This window comes from Amaranthus tricolor, chromosome 8, assembly GCF_026212465.1.
Source record: "Amaranthus tricolor cultivar Red isolate AtriRed21 chromosome 8, ASM2621246v1, whole genome shotgun sequence".
Classification (NCBI taxonomy): domain Eukaryota; kingdom Viridiplantae; phylum Streptophyta; class Magnoliopsida; order Caryophyllales; family Amaranthaceae; genus Amaranthus; species Amaranthus tricolor.
The window spans coordinates 17,833,168-17,854,204 of record NC_080054.1 but is presented as its reverse complement, the minus strand read 5'-3'; the positions used below and the strand labels follow the sequence as shown (position 1 = coordinate 17,854,204).

Sequence of the window (21,037 nt, the reverse complement as noted above, 5' to 3'; positions counted from 1 at the left end):
AGCCCCTTTGAGTGTAACCTTAGAAGATGATGGAGTATGTATAGTGGTGCCCAGAAGAACTACTAGAGCCAGAAGAGTAAATTTCCCCACTACTGCTAACCCAGTTTCAAGAATGAATGATTTAATTGAGGAAAAAGTTATGTCACATAATGAGGTAGCTAATGATCCAGGGGATAGTAATACAAGTAATCCTTATTTTACCTAATGATTATTTGCACATGGAATATTAGAGGGGGTCATAATGACCCTATTAAAATTAGAGACTTAAAGAAGTTTATGATTAGAAAGAAAATAAGTTTCATGGGTGTTATGGAAACTATAGTTAAGGCTCAACAATTTGAGAAAATCACTATGCAACTTAATAGTAAATGGATATCTCAATATTTAATAATTTTAAGTTACACTCAACATTAAAATGTATCTTACTCAATATTTAATAATTCTAATTTACATTTTTTGGTCAAAATTGGCGCTTGATGATCAAACTACTAATACAAGAATGTATAATACTTATAAATAATAAATATGAGATTAAAATTTTACTAAAAGTTAGAGCATGTAATATTAGGATCGAGTATTTTCATTACAAATTCTACTTTAAAATGGTTTTCGGTTTAGTCTGGTCTAAAAAATAAAACTCAGGACTAGAACGAAAGTCATAATTAAAAAAAAAAAATTAAACCAGACCAAACCATTTAAACCGTAGGCTAGACCAAATAATTATATTACAGTTTAGTCCGATTTGATTTGTGGTTCCTAACTATGACTAATCTAGCAAGTGCTCAAACCAAACATATCTTGATATAGGACTCATAAACAAAATCTAATTAGTTACTAGCTTAAAAATATTATATTAGGGCAAATTTAAATGTTGATGTTCAATGAACTATATCAACAAGAGAGATTGCATGTAAATGTTGTCATTTGGATAAAAAGAATACTATATTTGGTGATCAAGTTCTAAAGATTAGGACAAAATTATCTCTATATGTTCAATGAGTGATATTCATCATTTATATGGAGTGAATTTTTCTCTTGTTGTTCATCAATTCATAATTTGGACAAAAAGAAATGAAAGTATTCCCAAATCCTACAAAATAAGTAAAATTACATTTCGTTATTAAAATCAATTTTTATGCACTAAATTTACATTAAAACCACTATTTTTTGTTTCATCAAGTAAAAAGTATTTTTTGAAAGGAATTGTACAAGTTCAATATACTTATCATTTACAATTGATTTTTATTTCAATATTTTCTAATTCATTAATCTATAAGATATATCTTTTAATCATATTTATTCGATATGAATAAAGATCAGTATTATCCATATTTAAAAGTTTTATTGCTATTATCATTTAAAAAATGTTCAAAATTCAATGTACAATATGAAAATCCAAATATAAAAATATTTAACATAAATTAAATTTTAATTTTATTAATTTAAGCATAATTTTATAATAAATCAAAAATTAATACTCAATTTTTTAATATTCATTGAATGTTTACATTTCATATTTATTATTATGAATTATTTAACTTTTTATACTCCTTAAAAAATTAGTTTAATTGTAATTATTTAATTTACACCTAATTGATCGAAGTTCAGTATAATTCAACTCGATTTAAAATCCAACAAAAAAATCAATTTAAAATGACATGTATATAAAAATAAAATCATATATTTACCGGCTTTAAAATATACTCAAAACAACTAAATATCCAAACCCATACATGACACATCTAAGAAGTTCGAAGTTGGAAGTAGGAACTAACGGATTGATCAAGCGACCGAAGTACGATACAATTGCAACTTCTCCCTAGTTGAAGTGTGACTTCATCTTACTTATCATTTTCCAACGGGAAAATTTCTTCATTCAAAAGTATCTCTCTTTTACCCGCTTTCTCTTCCAAATTCCAATTCATTCCCCCTTCTGTAAATTCAATGTTTAATTAATCCACTAAAATGGGGATTCACAATAATTCCCTTTCTCAATCTCGTCAACCTAACAATCAACAACCTGTAATCACCGCCGTTGATGACAACTCTTCTCTTACCCGCCGACAACCGTCTGATTTTTCATCAAAAACCCAAATCAATGGTTCTAAATTATCCCGGAAAATCAAGAAACGGTCTCATGATGAAGCCTCCTCTGCGTCATCGTCTTCTTCAATTCAACGAGGAATTCGGATTGCCCATAAACGTAGAAACCCTAGATTTTGCGTGAGAAGAAGTTCTTATGATGTTGAAGCTATTGCTTTTCCTCTTGGGATGTCTATTGCTGCTGTTTTGGCTCAGGTTTGATTGCATTCTTGCGTTAAAGTTTTTATCTTTTTTGTTTTTTGTAAAGTATTTTGTTTTGGGTTGAATTGTTGGGGGAAATTTGGGGGGATAATTTATGCGTTTTGTTTATAATTATATCTTATGTTTCTTACTGATTAAAGGTTCAATATTTATAGCTTTGCAATTGGAAACTTTGGGGGTCTGAATATCTGATGCAATTCTTGAAGTTTTGAAGTTTTGGGTTTAATTGTAATTTAGGGTTTTAGATTTTGTTTCTGTGTTTGAGTAGGTTAGATTCAGTAACTTTTATGTTTTTCATTCAATAAAGTTGATGTGTTGATTGAAAGGAAAAAAAAGTGTCTTTTGGTAGATGAGATTTGAATCATTTGATGCTGTGGATTGAATATGTAATTGATTTTAGATTTTAAATGAGTTTTTGGATATTGTTTGAGGTAGTTATACAAATGTGCATTGATTGGTGTATTAGAACACTAGTTCTAGTACTTTGTTATTGTTTTTTCTAATCGTGGCAATTTTCTGCTATTGCAAAATAGGTGAAGTTGGATTTATCTTGCCAATGGATCTCTCATGTTCATTTACATTCAGTAGTGTTAAATGGTTCAAAAAGCAGTTTTTGCCAATTTAGGATCCCTGAGTTGATGTGTGACATATTGTCCATGGTTAAGGACTCTGGTTTCTGTCTGGTCCTGCTGAGAAAGCCTGTTTGAGTATTGGCTTTGCTGAGACCGCCTTTAGAAACCCATCCTTGTCCTCCAGAGGTTTTCTTCGTGTGACCTTGGTCCTGCTGTGTGTTCTCACTGTTCATGATACTGAAGTAGAAAATCATTGTGTGCTAAAGTGCTTTTAGAAACCCATCATTTATTCAGTGGCACTGGACTTGTTTCTACAAAGTTATGATATCTGTGATGTTAAATCTGTTCTCTTGTTGTACTGATCCCTAATGCCTCCTTAACGCTAGGAGAGATGAAGGATCAATGATGATTTCAGCTTTCAGCCCCTAGTGCTCTGCCAAGGTCATACTCCTTGAGATAAATTTTGAGATATTAAATGCATGTTCACCATGACTAATGGGATCAATATTTATTGGATTAGAAAATTATTATATTAGTTAGCCTATAATGCCTCCTTGTGACCCTTTTTGACAATTAACTGTATAATTGATAGTTGATTGTACAAACTCATAATTGATCGATTAGTTGATTTGAGTAGCTCACGGTGTGAAATGTTTGGCAGAAGTGTTTGCTGAAATTAATTATTAGTTGATAGCGTTTGCTTGTTTAAACTTGTCACATGAGTCATGACGTATGCCATGAATGTTTTCATTTTCCACTTGACAAAAGTTTACTTAGAATTATTGTCAACATCATTTAGTTTCTCGGGTATTATTGTAAATATGCACCGCTTAATTGAAGATTATACATATGATAAAATTAATATAGCTTTTTATCTATTTTCAAAAGAAAAGGGGATGGAGGGGGTGGAGGGAGTTGTGACTACTGGCTAGTTATTGATCCTTTTGCCCTGTCTTTGTCCTTTAAGGGTACTCAAGAACATTGCCTCAAGGAGTGTGATGAAAAAAGTCCTCATTCTCCTTTTTAGTTCTTTCTCGTCATCATTGTCGTGCTCGGTGCTCCTATGCTTTTTTTCTTCTAGGATTCCCATGCCTACATCCATCGTCCCAATGAATATTTAAGTAATTGTTACGTTTTCTCAACCTATAATTCTTTTACTTTGCATGCAAATAATCTCCAACCTTTGTGGTTCTACCACCATTATTCATCCCAACAAGATCTTAAAGATAAATTTTGTTAGATTTGAAATATTTGAAGCCTTTTGCATCATCAGAGTAAATTAATAAGTGCTTTACTTGTCAATTTTTTCATTGACCTATAGTTTAGTTTTATGCTTCAATTTAATTTTTGTTTTCCCATATTGGGGTATATATGTATTTTTTTTCCAAAACTTTGAGTTTTGTTTTTTGCTGATTTGTGACAAAAGTTTTGTCCCTACATTGTTCTTGCACATTATAGGTAGAATTGACTTTTGGAATTGCTCTGAGCAGCGTATATTTATTTTATAAGATTGAATATAGGATTGTTTGTCAAACTACTAAAGCACACAAAACTTGCTCTTTTTTTGTCCAATCTTTTGTTACCAAACAAGCTTATATCTTTGGTTTATTACATTAGAGAAGCATGCTATTATCATTTTTTTTGTCTGCTCTGGTTCTTTGGCTAAATTATTATATTGGTCATTAAAATAGGAAGGATTTCCATTTTGGTATTGTAGTTACCATCTTAAGTTATCTCCGATCAATGATAAAACTATCAAAGAAGTTATCTTCGATTGTCCGCTGGTAGCAAACGTCATGTGCAACTTCACACAAATAACAAGTGCACATGATTTAATGAGCCATTGTACTTTAATTCATTATAATCTAAAATCAAATAACTTTAGATCTTTAATCCCATTGAAATAATGAAGTAAAATAAAGTGGTGCGATTACCATCATTAAGCTTTGATACATTGATAAGTACTTATTAATTTAGATGACGTCATCAATATCTTCTCATTAAGGGATATTTTCAGAATTGAATTTGTCAAATGGAAATATGTACATGAAGCATAATTCTAGAACAAATGAGTTAACAAGAGATATTATAAAGCTAGAAGAGAAAGAATTATCTCAAAGTGGACGCTTTAAGTACTTTGGGTCCATGTTTCAAAAGTAGTGAGGATATTCAACTGGATGTGACCCCTTAAATTAAGTGAGAGGGAAAAATAGAAAGCAGCCACAGGGGCATTAGGTGATCGAGGTGCCCTAAAGCTAAAGAGAGTTATTTTGGACGTCTTCTAGACCATTGCTGCTTTATGAATCAAAATGTTGGGTTTTTAGAAAGGATTGTAGAAAGATGACTATAGAAAAAATGCAAATACTTAGGTTGATGAGCGGGCATATTTTGAGGGATAGAATCATAATCGAAGACATTGGAAAAGGTTTAGTTGTCATATCTATTGAGGATAAAATGAAAGAGAGCTGCCTAAGATGGTATGGGCATGTGCAATAACGAATTATTGGAGGAGAAAGAGAATCCTTGTGGATGACCATTGGATTTGATATATTGGTGACCTGGAAAATAGGACTAAGGATCTGACATTGTTGTTGTGAACCTTTTCAAGTTCAGTTCTTTTGGTTTTAATATGATTGTTCACATTTTTGGATTTATTATTTACTGATAACTTTGGGCGACTTCTGTACAGTGCTTGTATAATATTCTTTTGTGTTGTGTTTGGGCGCCATGATTTCATTTGTTGGATTTGGGTTGATTCCACTCTTCTAAATTAGTTAGAATTACTTGATTTTATGATTTTATATTATTGAAATCTATTATTTGAAATGAATTACTTGATCCTAAACACAACCTGATTGATCTAATTGTTGCTTTCAGATTTTGGAGAAGGACTTGACTTCTGAAAATGCTGCCATTGATCAACTTGCAACAGTAAGATACTTTTTAACATCTTGAAGTTCACATTTTGCAACTTTAGTAGTTTAGTAGCAATTTTCCAATTAATGATGATGTTTTGATATTTTAAGTTCACAATTTCCAGTTCTATTCTGCTATGAATCTGATTTATATTTGCCTTGATATTGATTTTAATTATTAGGGGTGTTTTGGTGTTTTTCACACCCTTTGCGCATTTTATTGAACTTACTAATTGTTTTTCGCAAAATAAGAATACTTATTTGTTCGACTCCCTTCTTTTTGACATGCAGATTTGCTCTTCAGCGGTGCGGGAATCTTTAACCAATGTAAGCCACTAAACATTGTGCCGAACTTTTACGAATTGGTGTTTCTACTATCCTTTGGATGTTCAAGTTAAGTATATGCTCTTTTGTTCCTTCATTTTATGACAACCAGGTATTTGGCGACAAGTTTGAAGCATTTGCCAGGAATTTTGAAAAATCATTCGGGAGTACCCTTAGCACTCTTAGATTAATAAAAAAATCATCTATAGACAGTATAGAAGACGATCAAAAAAGGAATAAAAGTGTCGGTGATTGTATTTCTGATGCAATTCAAACCTCTGCTTCAAACAGCGGAGAATGTTCTACGAGAATTTATGATATCATTGGTGCTAACACCGAATCAATAAGCCATGAGTTCGAGACTTGTCTAAACACGAGTAGGGTTGACGAGGTGAAAGATAGATTGCCATTGGATTCTAGGAATTGGGAGCTTCCCTTGCACGGGCATACGAGCTCACAAATCGTTGTTCCAAACAAGCGGAATTTTTCAGGCAATCATTTGGTGGCCACTACGTTGGAAAAATCCGTTGTTGAGCAGACTCGTGCAAACAACCTTAAAAGTGTGGAGATAGGACTGATGATGAAAAAGTTGCAGCTAAAGGAAACTCAGCTGGCTCTTAAGTCTGATTTAAATTTCTTGGAGAGATGTAAATTATCTCTCGGAATTTCAAGAACTTCCTTCAAAGCGGAGAAGTTTAAGAATCATCTAGAAGAGACAAGACATAGTGAGCTTCTTAAAGTGTGTGCGGACTTTCTTGTTGCCGATTTGCTTATAATGTCTAGCTGCCTTGGTTATGGCGTATATGCGTTTTCTTATGACAATCTTCGTCAACTTACAAGATCGTGCTCTGCTTCGGAGGTATGATAATCGCTTTTAATAAATAAGATAGCTTTTAGCATAAAAAATTCCTGATATTTAGTTATGGTACAACTGTTTTAAGCCTTTGCTTCGTAGTCTTTTATCTAGTGACTTGTGAGTAGAGGTGTTTAATGAGTCAGGTCGGGTCAAAATTAAATGGGCTGGGGTGGGTCAAAGCCCATTTAAACCCAACCCACTTTGACCCGTTTTTTAAAAGTTCATAAATTCTTTTTTTTATTCAACTTTATGGCCGTTGGGTCAACCTATCTATGCATATAATAATATCATATAAAAATATAAAAAAATTTATATAAAAAAAGTGTGAAATTTTTTTCACAACCAATTCCTATAATTATCCAACCCGGCCCGACACTTTACACCAAGGCTCAGCCAACTCATTATTGACCCGACCCTCTAATGACCCATTAAAATGAGACCCTTAACCCGTTGGGTTGACCCGCTATTTCAAACACCTCTACTTGAGTTATGAGTTATGTAGATTGAAGTCCATAGTTCTCTTTCGAGTTTCCGATTGAAAAATATGTTTTTAGCTATAAATCTTTGCATCTTCTTATGTGTTTTGAAACTTAGGCATTTATTGACGATTTTGTTCAACTATGTTGAATTGCCTTTCACATAGACCGTGATATATGAGGGTGGGGATGCTTCTTTAAGATGTATCGTTTGCCCTTAACTTCTTTATGTGTTATATACTATCTTTGTCAATTGTGCTGCCAAAATCATCAACACTGTGGAAATGCATTTTGACTACTCGCCCAAATCAATGTCCATTATTGATGATTGAACTTTGTCGAAATTTTATCCAAGATCATTTGGTTCTAAAAAGTCAAAACGAGACCCTCATTTCGATATGTTGTGAGAATTTTTACTTTCCAAAGGTTGTTTTTGTTTGTTCAAGGATGCTTAACACCATGATATTCTTGTCTTAGGTATCCAAATCCTGGTGGATCCCAAAACCCATGGCATCTTTTAACTCAGGGCTGCAATCATTAAATTGCCAAATTCAAGTCTACAGCCGGATGTTGTTTGGTTTGTTCATGATTTTAGCCATTGCTTATGTGCTTATCCAACGCTCTACAATGTCGAAACAAGCCATGCCAATCACATTCTTAATACTACTCTTAGGTATCGGTTGTGGCTTTGCGGGAAAGCTTTGTGTAGACACATTAGGAGGCGATGGATATCACTGGCTCATGTATTGGGAAGTTTTGTGCATATTGCACTTCTTCATCAATGTTTTTACGCCTTTCCTCTTTTACGTTCTTAATGGAGCCATTCAAGTAGCTCAAGAGAAAAAAAGCCGCCCATTAATTCCGTTTTGGATGAGACGGTGGTTGTTTTATATAATTCTTATCGTAATTCCGCTTTGTTGCGGTCTTTTGCCTTTCGCGAGTCCGAGAACTTGGTGGGAAGATCATTTCTTGAAGTTGATCCAAAATCATCTTTTACCCGCTTACGATGAAACATATGAAACTCATGGTGCTGCTATTAGTTTTCACGAATGAAGAATTGATTATTTGTGTTGTGTCATATGTATGTTTAAGCATAATGTATTGTAAACACTAATAAAAGCTTGGTTGTTTTGATCAATGTTTTTCAATATATGAAAGTTTTTGTCTTTTTAAGTTGTGTTAGGAAGCAAAACTAGAACTATATACCAAAATTGAAACTATCAAAGACCAAGTATGACATGCGCAAGCTATCATCAAAAGCGATAATATGTGATATTGAAGAATGGGTGTGCGAGAATTATGGATTGATGTAGTGATAGTAACTTTTTTTTTGTTGACTTTGTGTAAGAGAATTGGTTCTTGTCTGAAATAAAAGCTATTAAGGTCTTACACAAGTGAAGAACAAGATAGAAAACGCACAAAAATACTGGTAGAAAGAACACACATTGTAATGGAGTATCATGGATACCTCCTTTTTGACAAATGTTTTATTTATTATGATTATGATTCAACAATACAATAATAAATTAACCCTTCCACTTGAGAATAAACTCTCAAGATAAGATCACCCTCGTTACTAATTCAAAAGAAAGAAAGCTCTTTTGGTATTCACCCTAGCCCCTCTTTATGTATTGCCTTATTCTTTGTTGTGTGTTGTTTTATTCTATGAAGTCATAAGCCCTTTGAATAGAGGGCACACAACCTTCTAGAAACAACACTTAACTCAAAAATAATACAACAATTAATCACAAATTAATCACCCTTCATTGCACCCTTATGAAAACGAAACGAAAAATCTAACTGTTGGCCTTTTGACTGGCCGCTCGAACGAGCGCCTAGATCAGAAGCTTTAATATCTAACAGTTGTAAAGTGATGAAAAACAAGAAATTGAAAAATCAATCTCCTCATTTTGAGTAAATATATTTACCCTAGTACAATAAAGGGGAAATATTTTCATCTTTCTTACCAAAATATACTTAATGATCTCGCTTCTCTTTCTTTTTACTCAAACTATAAAATTTCATCGAGTGTTGCATACTAGTATGTAATAGTAATACTATAAAATAATAAATGATGTATGATGTATGATTATTTATAATTTTATGTTCTCGTATTAATGTTAAATCTAATCGCATGTTTTGTATAATATTATGTAACACTTGAATTTTCTTTGTTCCCATGTGATTTCGGTTCCGTTTAGAGGGTTGGAAATTCAGGAATGTTACAGGTGAGACTTAATAGCCGAATAATGAAGTCAAAAACATTTCTGTTTTTTTCAAAATGGGTAATTATAGGAAAGTTCAATGTCGTTGTTTAAATGTAATTTTAACCGTGATTCATGTTCTCATTCGATATGCTTTTAAAATTTAGCTAGTCTTAGACGAGATGGCCTCGTAATGAGACAGTTAATTTGGGCCCGCCCAATTGGCGCATATAACAACCTGGACATTTTTATCATTTTCTTGGCATTTTTCAATTTTGAACTTAAAGGTATCAATTTTAACCTTAAAGGTATCAATTTTCAAAATTGATACCTTTAAGGTCAAAATTGATAAATGTCAAGAAAAATGAAAAGGTATTACATGCGTGTGAAATGGGTCGGCCCACACTGTTAGAGTATAACATATCATGGGGCATCAATCATCAGCTTAAGCTTTTGGTTGAGTTGGTTCTTGATATGGTATTAGAAGCCAGTGTGACAAGAGGTCACAGGTTCAAATCTCAACCACCCGGAGAGCATGTGTTGCATCAACATTTCTAGCCCAAAGGGCTCTTGTGTGAGGGGGCGTGTTAGAATATATAACATATCTCATCCAAGTTTTTGTGTTTAAAATTTTCATAATTTAAATGGTTTTTATATACATCCTCCATTTTGAAATACTTCCTACATTTCGGTTTTGGACATTAAAACTATATCACTCAATTTTATTTATATATTGTGGCTAATGTATAAGTAAAAATATAGTCAAGTGAAATCTTCTTTAAATCGTCTAATCGCATATTTTTATAATATTAACTTTTTATAATTTTTAAATATGTATAATTTAATATATAATTAAACAAAATAACATATTAAACTGCATAAAAAGTAAAGTATAACAAATATAACAAACAGAAAAGTAGTAAATAATTTTGCCAAACATCCCTTTCTAAGAAATCATTTGCCAATGAACAAGGTCAAAAAACATCATTACATTGGCTTTAAAGTACAGAGGTGAAACTTGTATGAGCAAGTACAATTAAATGCTGAATTTCGATTTTCATTTGAAAAACTCAGCTATAAACACAAGAAATTGGGATTAATTAAAGGTAAAAAACATGGAGTCAAGTATGAACAAGACAATGGAAGAAGATATTTACTGGCAATATTTTCACTTCGCCCATTTCTTCCTTACTTTACCCACTGATTTCAATCATCACCTTGTAAGTTTTTTTTTTCTTCTTAAAATAAGAAATTTATTTTCTTTTTCATTTTGATGATTTTATTATTATTATTATTATTATTATTATTATTATTATATTAAAAAACATGCACTGCCTGATTTTTAAGTTTTACTGTTCTTGTAAAATGTGTTCCTATTTACTACTATAATTAGAAGTTTTTTTTTTTTTTTTACTACTTCCATTGTATCTGGGTTTCATAAAGGATTGATCATACTAAATTATAATTAATTTGTTGTGTTTTTAAAATTATTTTCTGAAATTGGGGGAAAAAATTATGTCCCATAACAAATTTGAATATCTGGGTTTTGGATTCTGGTTGATCATACCAATTATTGTCATGCAGTTAACGTTCAATAAGCAAAAGTCTCATTGCTTTTACAAGGGTATACCCAGTAAGGTTGTGTAGATCTAAAAGCTTAACCTTGCTTAGGTGCAGGGCTGGTTCTATGGCTATTCCGGGTAGCCGACCGCCTAGCTAGGCCCCCAGAAATAAAGGGCTTTAAATATTAAAAGATGCTATTCAAGCTCGAATCTGAGCTAACACTTTTTAAGTGATTTATTTGTAAACTTTATTTTATATTTAAAGTAATTTTAGAATATAATAGTACAATACATTTTATATAATGAAAGCCCTATTTTGAAAGATATCGCAAAAAATAAAGAAGGCGTCCAAAATCTTTATTCCGTGTGGGTGCATGCGGTCACTTAAATGAAATAAGGATTATGTGATTTGATGCATATGTAATTGCAATTTATGATGATATGGGTAGCAATGTGAAGTACTACCTTAGATTGTAGAATGTAGTTTTTTAAGATAAAATTAGATTATATATGTAATATGCAAATAAATATGTGTACAAATTAATTATGTGAATGATAAAAATTTTTTAGTGGTTTTGGTTGTTAATTCTATTTTGTGGGTGAATTAGAAAACTTTTGTTTACCTAAAAAAAGGTGAACTTGATGTCTTGCACTAAGGTTTTAACTGTAAACAACATCTTTGTTATAATTGACTAGAAATAAGGTTGCATCTATCCGTGATTCGACCCTTGAGATTTAGCTTAGGAGTTCGTCTAAAATCTTTAGTAATTTGTACTTAACTCAAATAGAAAAATCAATCCCTTAGGCCTCTTCAGCATACTTGTTGAACCCTTGAACTTGTAGTTGAGTTTGATGTTAAAAACTTCAACCTACATTTTTCGAGTCAGAGGCGAATGCAGGATAAATAGTTTTGGAGTGAGCTTAGAGGTGTTCAAAACAAACCCGATAATCCGAATTTTACCTGATCTTGTAAATGAATTAATGAATTTGATTTACAATTATGTAAAAACAATATGGATGCAAAACCCGATTTCAAACCGACCCGAAATGTATAACCCGAAATCAAATCGATGACCCGAATCAACACCTCTAGGTGGGTTGAACTTTTATCTCTACATGTGCCAAGTCATTCTTATGTGTTATATGTGACACTATTTAATGTTAAGTGGGTTTTAATCAAATGACCCGGGTCTGGACCATCCAAGTTAGGGTAGATTCATTGACCCATTTGAGCATTTTGTTGTTCTGATTGCTGGCTCTCTTTATGTTCTTTGTTCTTGTGCTTCCGTTCTTAGTCCACACCATTGGTTTCTAGCTTCTAGTTAGTTGATTATATATGTTTTGTGCATCATTGATCATCTAACATGAGATATACAGGAAATATGTGATGTTAACTAGTCTGGACTTTTCATTCTTTTCATATGGTGCATCTAATGACATGTTTTTCTGTTCCAATGATTATGATAATCAGACACTTCCCAGTAAATTTACCGATTACATGAGAACTACTTTACCTCAACAAATAGTGTTAAAGGTGAACGGACTTTCCTGGAATATCAACCTGAAGAAAGACGGAGATGAAATTATGTTACACGGAGATGAGTGGGAAGAATTCGCAAATGCGTACTCTTTGAAGAACGGAGATATATTGGTCTTTAAGTATAACCGAAAAGAATGTTTTGAGGTCTGGCTCTTTGATACTAATAATTCATGTGAAAAAGAAGCTTCATACTTTGTTACCAAAAATGTTAATCATGATCAAGCTCATGGTTGCAATGGACAAGAAGTGCAAGAGAAGTTGAGCAAGGATTTCGTTGCTACGAGCCAAAGAGATTCCGATTATGATGATCATGCTCTTAGAAAGAGGAGGGCAAAGAGTGACTTTGGCACAAGCGCTCGTACTAGAGGTATAACTATGTATTTATCTATCTTGTCATATCCTTTATTTTGATGGAGTCAAAGATTCATAGTTTTTCGGTTTTGGATTATACTGAACTATATTAAATTTGTTCATTAGATCATACGCCCATTTTTTATTATGTAAAGTTGTGGATGGTGTTTGCTGCCAAGGATCTTGGAAATAACCTCTTTGTTATCATTAACAAGGGTTACGTTGCGCACATCTGCCCCCCAAAACCCAGATAGATGGAAGTCGAATAATGACATTAGGGTAATGAAATTTGTTGTTGTTGTTGTATTCATCTATTTTATTTTCTCTTGACTTCTGCAGATATTTTTGATGAGCAAGATGAGTCTTCTAGTGATGATATTTTTATCTATAAAGAGACTATAACTTGTGCTACTAAGAAAGCTACTAGTACTAGAGGCAAAGAAGTGTTGTCTAATGTTACAAGGAAAAGAAAGCGCAATGGTGGTATGTATATATCCTTTGCCCAATATACTCTCGACATCTTCAATTGACATTTTAGTACTTCATAGGAGGAAACAACAACAACACTGCCATAGCCTTAATCCCGAAAGATTGCATAGTCGGAAAAAAAGATTAATATTGTTTTTGGTGTTTTTTTCATGTATTTCCTTTGTTTTTGCATATGGTTATAATGAGCAAGATGAACTAGGTGAAACTTTTTGTGAAGATCATTTCATTCTCAAAGATGCTAGAACTTGTACTAAGGAAACGGCTAGTGCTGGAGTTAAGGAGGTGCCATCTAGTTCTTCATGGAAAAGAAAGGGAAAAGCTGGTATGTTTTACACTCTTTGCCTCAAAATACTCTGTTAAATTTTCAATTCGCTTAAATTGTAAAGAATGTAAAAGAAATGTGGATATAATGTGGGTCAATTAGTTCAAAACCCGAATTCTTTGATTCAAGCATAGATAAATATTCAAAACGAAGTGTTCCAAGTTTGTTTTAGATGTTTGATTTAAGAATCCAACATGGGTATTTGAGTTAAAATGACCTCTAAAATGCAAAAATAGGCAATGAGTTATCATAATAAAAATGTTGATGGGAGAATCATGGAACATCTAGTGGTTGGAGACCCCCCCCCCCCCAAAAAAAAAAAAAGTTAAAGTATGCATAGATGTAAAAGTATTTCGAGTCCGAGTAAATACTACAAGTGGATTCTATGTTACTTGGACTCTTCATTTTGCTTCACATACCTATGTACGTTCCTTGAACATTGATATGACACTTAAACACTTCATTTTAGGTGTAAAATTGAACATTTAGACGTTTTCGACACTTGGACACGTACCAGTATCCAACATCAGTACCCGAGTCCAAGTAACATAGAGTGGATTTGTATCTAATAATAATTTGAGTCCACCGTTATTGTTCCCATATTGCACTTGTATATGTACTTGTTGGTAACATACCCTTAACGGAGTATTCGTGATGTCTTCCTTTTGTACCACTTTGCAGCTATAAACACCACCCAGTCTAAGAAGACGTTAAATATTCATCGAATATTCTATAAATCAAACAGAAGGGAGATAACCGAGAACGAAAAAGAAACAACTCTTCAATTGGCAAGGGAAGCATCAATGTCATACGCTAATTCGTTCATTGTAGTGATGAGACAAACCGGTGTTTACAAGAACTTTTTCATGGTACTTTCCTCCCGTCTTAATTAATTGTCGTCTTAGATTTGCATAAATACTGCATTGAAAACTCGAACTGAGACAGATCGTACACTATCACTATGTTTGGATGGAGGGATTAGTGGGGAAAAAAGGAAGAGATTTGGAGATAAATGATTTCCAACAATTTTAGGGAAGAGAAATTTGGAAGGAAAGGAAATGGAGGGACTAATGTCCCCAATTTTGTTAATAACCAAATCTTTGCAAGAGACGAAAGATATGGAAGGAAAATAGCTCGTTAAGCAGGACATTGTTCATATTCAAACTTTTTTGTGAATTCATTAATATATTAAACTATATTGTGTATTATTATGATAGTATTTAATTTATTTAGAATTTTGTAAAATCTATTTTCCTTTCATTTCCCTTCAATTCCCTTCTTATCCGAACAAAGAAAATTCTCCTCACTAATCCCTCCCCTTCCTTTCCCTTCTCTTCTTTTCTTTTCCCTTTCTTTCCTTTTCTCCTAAAACCTTATCCAAACATAGTGTATAAGATAAAATTAACTAACTGATCATAGAATTAACGCTTGCGTTTTTTGGTTATGTTCAGACGATTCCTTCAGAATGGAACCCGAAAAGAAAATTTAGAAAGGGTGAAGAAGTGATTCTCAAAACGAAAGCAAACGAATGGGTGTGCAAAATTAGCATCGGTTCTAACACAGGTTTGCAAGGTTCGTCGTGGATGAATTTTGCCCGCGAGAACTTCTTGGAAGAATTTGATGTGTGCTTGTTTGTGCCTTCTACTAGCTCAATGAAGGGGATGTCTGTTTTCGATGTCAGCATTTTCCGGGTGGTGCCCGAAGTCGTTCCTCCAACTCTAGTAATTCGCCGTTGATAAATGACTACTGAATTGTGAAGTTGTTGCACTGATGGGTTTACTGGTGGTGATCTATGAACTGTTGAAAAGTAGATGATGGCTTATCTTCTTTGGGTTTTTAAGCTTGATTGCTTCTTTTGCTGGCTTGTAATGTGAACTATTTTAACTATGTGTACAAATATGAATACTTTCTTAGTTTGCTCTATAAATACTTGTGATTGAAGATTAGAAATCATATTTTTTCAAATCAAAACTGTTTTTGTTTAAGGTTTCTTTTGGTTTTGGCTTGAAAATACAAAAAAAAAAAACTTATAAAATTTTTGGTTTGGTTTTTGTTCTTTAACTTTAGAAACTGAATAAACTAAACAATTACATTAACGGCCCGTTTGGTACATGGTATTAAAGGGCGGTAATGGTAATAAAATTAAGTAATAAAAAATTTGGTTGTTTGGATGTCTTCAATGGTAATGGATGGTAATAAAATAAGGTAATGAAATTACCAAAAATGACCATTTTTATTACCATCAAACAACCTGGTATTAGGCTGTAATGGTAATGAAGTATTATTGTGGTAATAAAATAAGGTAATGTTGTTTCGAGCTGAAAAAAAAAATAATAAAGAAAAAAAAAGGTAATGTATGTAATTATCCAAAAAATTATTATTATTAAAAAAAGAATCATTAGATAGAATAATTTAAATACAATAATGCTTTTAGATACAAATATACAATAATGAAACTAAGAGTCATTACCATTTTTTATTACTAACAACCAAATGCAATCAATGGAATATTATCTTCCATTACCATTTTTTAGTCATGCACACCAAACAAAAGAATCTTCATTACCAATTCTCATATCCATTCCTTCATTACTATTGCCATACAACATTTCATTTCCATTACTTCATTACCATCAACCAAACGGTCCGTAAATGAATCATTTGTAATTTATAGCGATTATTTGTAAATTATGGCAGCAAAATTTAATATTTAAGAGTTAAAAGTTATTATAAATTGAAAATTTTAACCATTGTAAGTATGTCATTGATCATCATGAATATGACTTATTTGCAACGTATATGAAGATGTGTGCTATATTCTATATTATATATATTAGTTAGTCAATTGCAAAAGATGTTTAATTGAGCACAATGTATGCAAAAGAACAATTACAAACTATCAGCAAAAATTAGTACAAACATCTACTAACAACGGTCATTGCTCATAGTTCAACCATCATTCAAAGCATTAAAACATATATAAATAATTTATATCCTAATTTTGAAAAAGAAAAATTTTCTACAATAATCCAACATTTTCAGGATCTTTTTCTATAATAATTTCACTTATTGATTAACCATGAAAAATCCCAACTTTAGTGGTATTTACCTAGAGTAAACTTAGATAACCTGATAAGATGCTATAGTAGGTAATTTACTAAAAAAGTAAACTGAAAAATTAATTTAAAATTAGAGAAAAATTTTGAAAACTTACATAAAAAATTATAAATTTTTTTGAACATTTTTTTGACATTTTATTTTAATTTATCTTTTTTTTTAAAAAAAAAACTTGCTTTAGCAAGTCATCTCGTTGCTAATCTAGGAAAATACCCCGCAAAGTTGGAATTATTTATGGTTAATCAATAGATAGAATTATTGTTGGAAAATTATAAATAGATTGAATTATTCAAGATAAGTTTTTCTTTAAAAAATACTAATTACTAACAACCTACAAGATCCGGGTTGTTAGGGTACTGAGTATCATTTATAACAGTTGAAGCTCAGAGTTCCAAATGTTAAAGCTTGACCTCCTTTTTTTTCAAGGGCATTTATCAGATCTGTCTAAAGAATATGCATCAAAACTGTTGCTAACATTGTATAAAGAGTAATAGTCATACTTATTTTCCATACAAAGGCAACTTCAAACCGCTTTCAATATAATCATTCTTGAAAATTCAACTTAAAGGAGTAAACTACCTTCTTTTAGCTCCTCTGAATCCAACTCATTAGATTTAAAGTCTTCTTCCCCACCTGCAAATTCTTCACCCATACTAATCCTATCAACTTGTCCTAGCCTTTGAATTAACCCATCCTCCAATTGTCCTATTCACTTCTTCAAGCACAAATGCACCAATGTTTTCAGAGAACAAATCAACATCTATATTATCATCAAAGTCATCATCATTGAAGTCTGCATTAAAGGAAGATAACTCCTCAACCGAGTCAGATTCATATTTCCTTACTCTTGTTCACATGCTATTTATATGATCTTCTTGATGTAGATGGTTTAGGTGTAAGATTTGGTTGAGGTAAAGAAACTGGTTGTGGTGAAGCTGGTGTAGGATCTGGTGGTGCTTTTGGTTGTGGTGCACGTTGTAGTTGTGGTGGTGCTTTTTGATGTGGTTGTAAACTTGTAGTGCATGTCACAAATTACATTCATTAAGGGTCGAACCTATCTTTTCGTAGAGTCCAAGATGAGATAACTCGATCAATACGAAGAGACGTGCCTTGGTGCATGTTGTTTGATGATACCCTTTTTTGGTATATGAGATCAGAGAAGGGATAATTGCTAAGTTAGACTAATGGAGACAAGACTTGGAGTCACGAGGTTTTAAATCAAGTTGGAGCAAGAGAAAGTGCATGGAGTGTAGCTTTAGCACAAATAGGATAACGAGAGAATTCAAAATAAAGATATAAGAGTTTAGGAGTTGCAAATGTTTAGGAAAAGATGAAAGAGAATCATTTAAAATGGTTTAAGTGCAAACACGTGATATTCGCAAATCGGTAAAGAAGATACAAAACTAAAGCTCGGGAGACATAAAAAGAGGACGAGAAAGATCGAAGATGACTTGGTGGATAGGATTGGAAAAATATATGAATGATATAAACTTACAATTGATATGGTAGAAAATCAAAATAAATGGAGAAGAGGAAACCATGTGGAAAACCATTAGGACTGATATATTGGTTCATGTAGCCGACTCCAATTAAAAGGAGAGGTGTATACCTCACTCAAGGATCACAAAGTAAAGTTTAGATGAGAGTTTATAATGTTTCTTAATGTAGGAACCAAATAATGCAAGTTAGAGTAATGAATGATAATAGTCATAATAAAGAAATAATCAAGACAAAGATTATTTAAGGTAGTTCACCTATCAATGGGTTACATTCAACATTTAGCCTAGAATTAATATTAATGTTTTTAAAGGAGAATACAAACTTGAGAGGATTACAAATGAAGGTTTAATGTAAGAAGAAATGAGCTAATTAGAGAGTAATCTAAAACAATAAGGATGCTCTTACAAATAAGACTTTGACACATCTAACTAAGGCATAGAACAAGAGTATTTTTAGGGGAAAAGTCTTGGTGCCCAAGTACTCACTAACACCTAGTACAATGTACTAGTGTACTTGTTTGATTCTCCATCATCCAATCACAATGTAGTACTCGGTGCCCAAGTACCCACTAACACTTTGTACAATGTACTAATGTATTTGTTTGATTCTCCATCATCCAATGACAATGTAGTAACCGGTGCCCAAAGTTTGCTTCATCCAAGCACCTAATAACACCTGGTACAATGTACAAGTATACTTGTTTGATTTTCCATCATCCAATCACGAAGGTGTATTTTGTACTTTTCTTACTTACACTAACATGCTAGATTAATTTCCTCAATTTTGTTTTGATTATTAGGTGAACCAAGGCACCGACAATCCTAACACCAATTTTTTTGGATAAAGGCTATTATTGTTGTTTTTGTGTGTCTTGTCTTAGGAAGCCTTTATAATATACTCTCTTACAAAACAATAAACTTAAAAAACAAAACACAAAAAAATGCACTTTAGCAGGGTATATGGGTCGAATCTATATCTCAAAATTATGACTCGGACACGTATTAGAACTCCTAGATCATAAACCTAAATTCAACTTGAACCCTTAGAATCTAAAAATAGATGTATCCAGACCCTTAAATTAAGGTCGAATCGGGTTGAGCTTAAACTCTTTGGGTCTGAGACCCATAGCCATCTCTAGACTTAGTACACCCAATTGTCCAATACCCACACATAATCTCTAATTCACCCAAGTCATATACAATAAGCATATTTCATATTTCTAGAAACACAAATTCTTAGAGACGAAATAATTTGGTTTTAAAATTTAGAAAACAAATTATGTAAAGGCATAAGGCAATGATCTTGTTCGTCAAATTTACAAGATTATGTGATCAAATGACCAACAATACTTGCTTATATTTACTCTATGGTTCTTATTACTTCTTAGATCCCAATGCTTTAATACCACAAATCATCAAACACACAAATCAAAAACCTCTCCAAAACCCCAGATTATTCCTTCCAAGAAAGCTCTCAACCCATTTCCATGGCGTCCACCCTTCTTTACTTCTCCCTCCTACTCATTCTTCCCACCGCATACACCACCACACCACCACAAAACACCCAATTCGACGCCATTATCGACGCAATAGTAGGTGCCGGAGATTTCAGCAACTGGGCTAATCTTCTTTCTCAAACCGACACTTCTCTTTTTCCTCTTTCCGCCACACTTTTAATCCCTGATAACGACGCTTTTGTTTCCGACGCTTCTCCCCCATCAACCTCATTTTCTCTCAATTTCGTAGACCCTCTTCTTTTTACTTACCACATTATTCCTCGTCGCTTTACTTTCTCTGAACTCCTACTCTTTCCTATCGGCGCTCGTCTTCCCACGCTTCTTCCTGAAAATACTCTTCTCATCACCAACAATTCCGTCACTAATTTCACCATTAATGGCGCTTTAATCTCGCGTCCTGACCTCTTTCACTCATCTATCATGTCTGTTCATGGCGTCTCTCGTGTTCTTGATTACACCCAGTTCGGTAAAGTTGTTTTATCGCCCGAGAGTTCACCCGTCAGCCAAAACCCAAACCCGGATTTGAATTTTTTGGAAGTTGAGAAAAATGCTGGGTCGAGTATTTGTGCGAATCAGGGTACACAATTCTGGGTATTGTGGTTCATAGTTCATGTTTCATTGTTCTTGATTACACCCATCTCGATAAGTTTGTAATAATGGCGGTTTAGAATGTGCTATAATAGGAATTCTTCTTTCTAGAATTCATATTTCAAGCAATGTTCAAATTAGGAATTCTTTCTGTAATAGTGATGTTTAGACTAGAAATAAAGCGTACATTGATTCATTGATTTTGTTTTGGCAACAATTCTTATTTTTGTACTTTATATTTCCTTGCTTTGAATTTATTTAAGATTTTTTAAAAAATAATATTTTGAAAAGATAATATTATGGAGTATATCTTTTTGTTTGAAATTGTTGCACAAATGCTTCCCGTTCTATTGAATTTTTACTATTTGTCGTTTTCGTTTCATTTAATTTGCATAATTTTT

At 32.7% G+C, this 21,037-nt stretch overlaps 3 protein-coding genes across 3 annotated transcripts; all 3 read left to right on the top strand.

The window, feature by feature from the left end:
* The first annotated feature begins 1,746 nt into the window (after nt 1-1,746).
* On the top strand, nt 1,747-8,871 carry LOC130820338 (protein CPR-5). Its single transcript, XM_057685674.1, has 5 exons — nt 1,747-2,298; nt 5,754-5,807; nt 6,083-6,118; nt 6,228-6,974; nt 7,925-8,871. The coding sequence occupies exons 1-5, from the start codon at nt 1,966-1,968 to the stop codon at nt 8,498-8,500; spliced, it is 1,746 nt and encodes a 581-aa protein (XP_057541657.1). The 5' UTR covers nt 1,747-1,965; the 3' UTR covers nt 8,501-8,871.
* A 1,759-nt stretch (nt 8,872-10,630) lies between these two features.
* LOC130820337 (B3 domain-containing protein Os11g0197600-like) lies at nt 10,631-15,842 on the top strand. Its single transcript, XM_057685673.1, has 6 exons — nt 10,631-10,871; nt 12,685-13,120; nt 13,444-13,587; nt 13,784-13,915; nt 14,597-14,784; nt 15,367-15,842. Exons 1-6 carry the CDS (start codon nt 10,767-10,769, stop codon nt 15,649-15,651), a joined length of 1,290 nt encoding a protein of 429 aa, XP_057541656.1. The 5' UTR covers nt 10,631-10,766; the 3' UTR covers nt 15,652-15,842.
* Nucleotides 15,843-19,789: 3,947 nt separating this feature from the next.
* LOC130820336 (fasciclin-like arabinogalactan protein 21) lies at nt 19,790-20,817 on the top strand. The gene has a single exon (XM_057685672.1). The coding sequence runs from the start codon at nt 20,019-20,021 to the stop codon at nt 20,700-20,702; it is 684 nt and encodes a 227-aa protein (XP_057541655.1). The 5' UTR covers nt 19,790-20,018; the 3' UTR covers nt 20,703-20,817.
* The last annotated feature ends 220 nt before the right edge of the window (nt 20,818-21,037 follow it).

Coding starts and splice junctions, on each gene's coding strand:
- LOC130820337 (XM_057685673.1), top strand. CDS start 10,767: ATGGAGTCAAGTATGAACAAGACAATGGAAGAAGATATTTACTGGCAA. Junction 13,121..13,443: donor CACAAGCGCTCGTACTAGAG/GTATAACTATGT, acceptor TGACTTCTGCAG/ATATTTTTGATGAGCAAGAT. Junction 13,588..13,783: donor GAAAAGAAAGCGCAATGGTG/GTATGTATATAT, acceptor ATAATGAGCAAG/ATGAACTAGGTGAAACTTTT.
- LOC130820336 (XM_057685672.1), top strand. CDS start 20,019: ATGGCGTCCACCCTTCTTTACTTCTCCCTCCTACTCATTCTTCCCACC.
- LOC130820338 (XM_057685674.1), top strand. CDS start 1,966: ATGGGGATTCACAATAATTCCCTTTCTCAATCTCGTCAACCTAACAAT. Junction 2,299..5,753: donor TTGCTGCTGTTTTGGCTCAG/GTTTGATTGCAT, acceptor TGTTGCTTTCAG/ATTTTGGAGAAGGACTTGAC. Junction 6,119..6,227: donor TGCGGGAATCTTTAACCAAT/GTAAGCCACTAA, acceptor TATGACAACCAG/GTATTTGGCGACAAGTTTGA.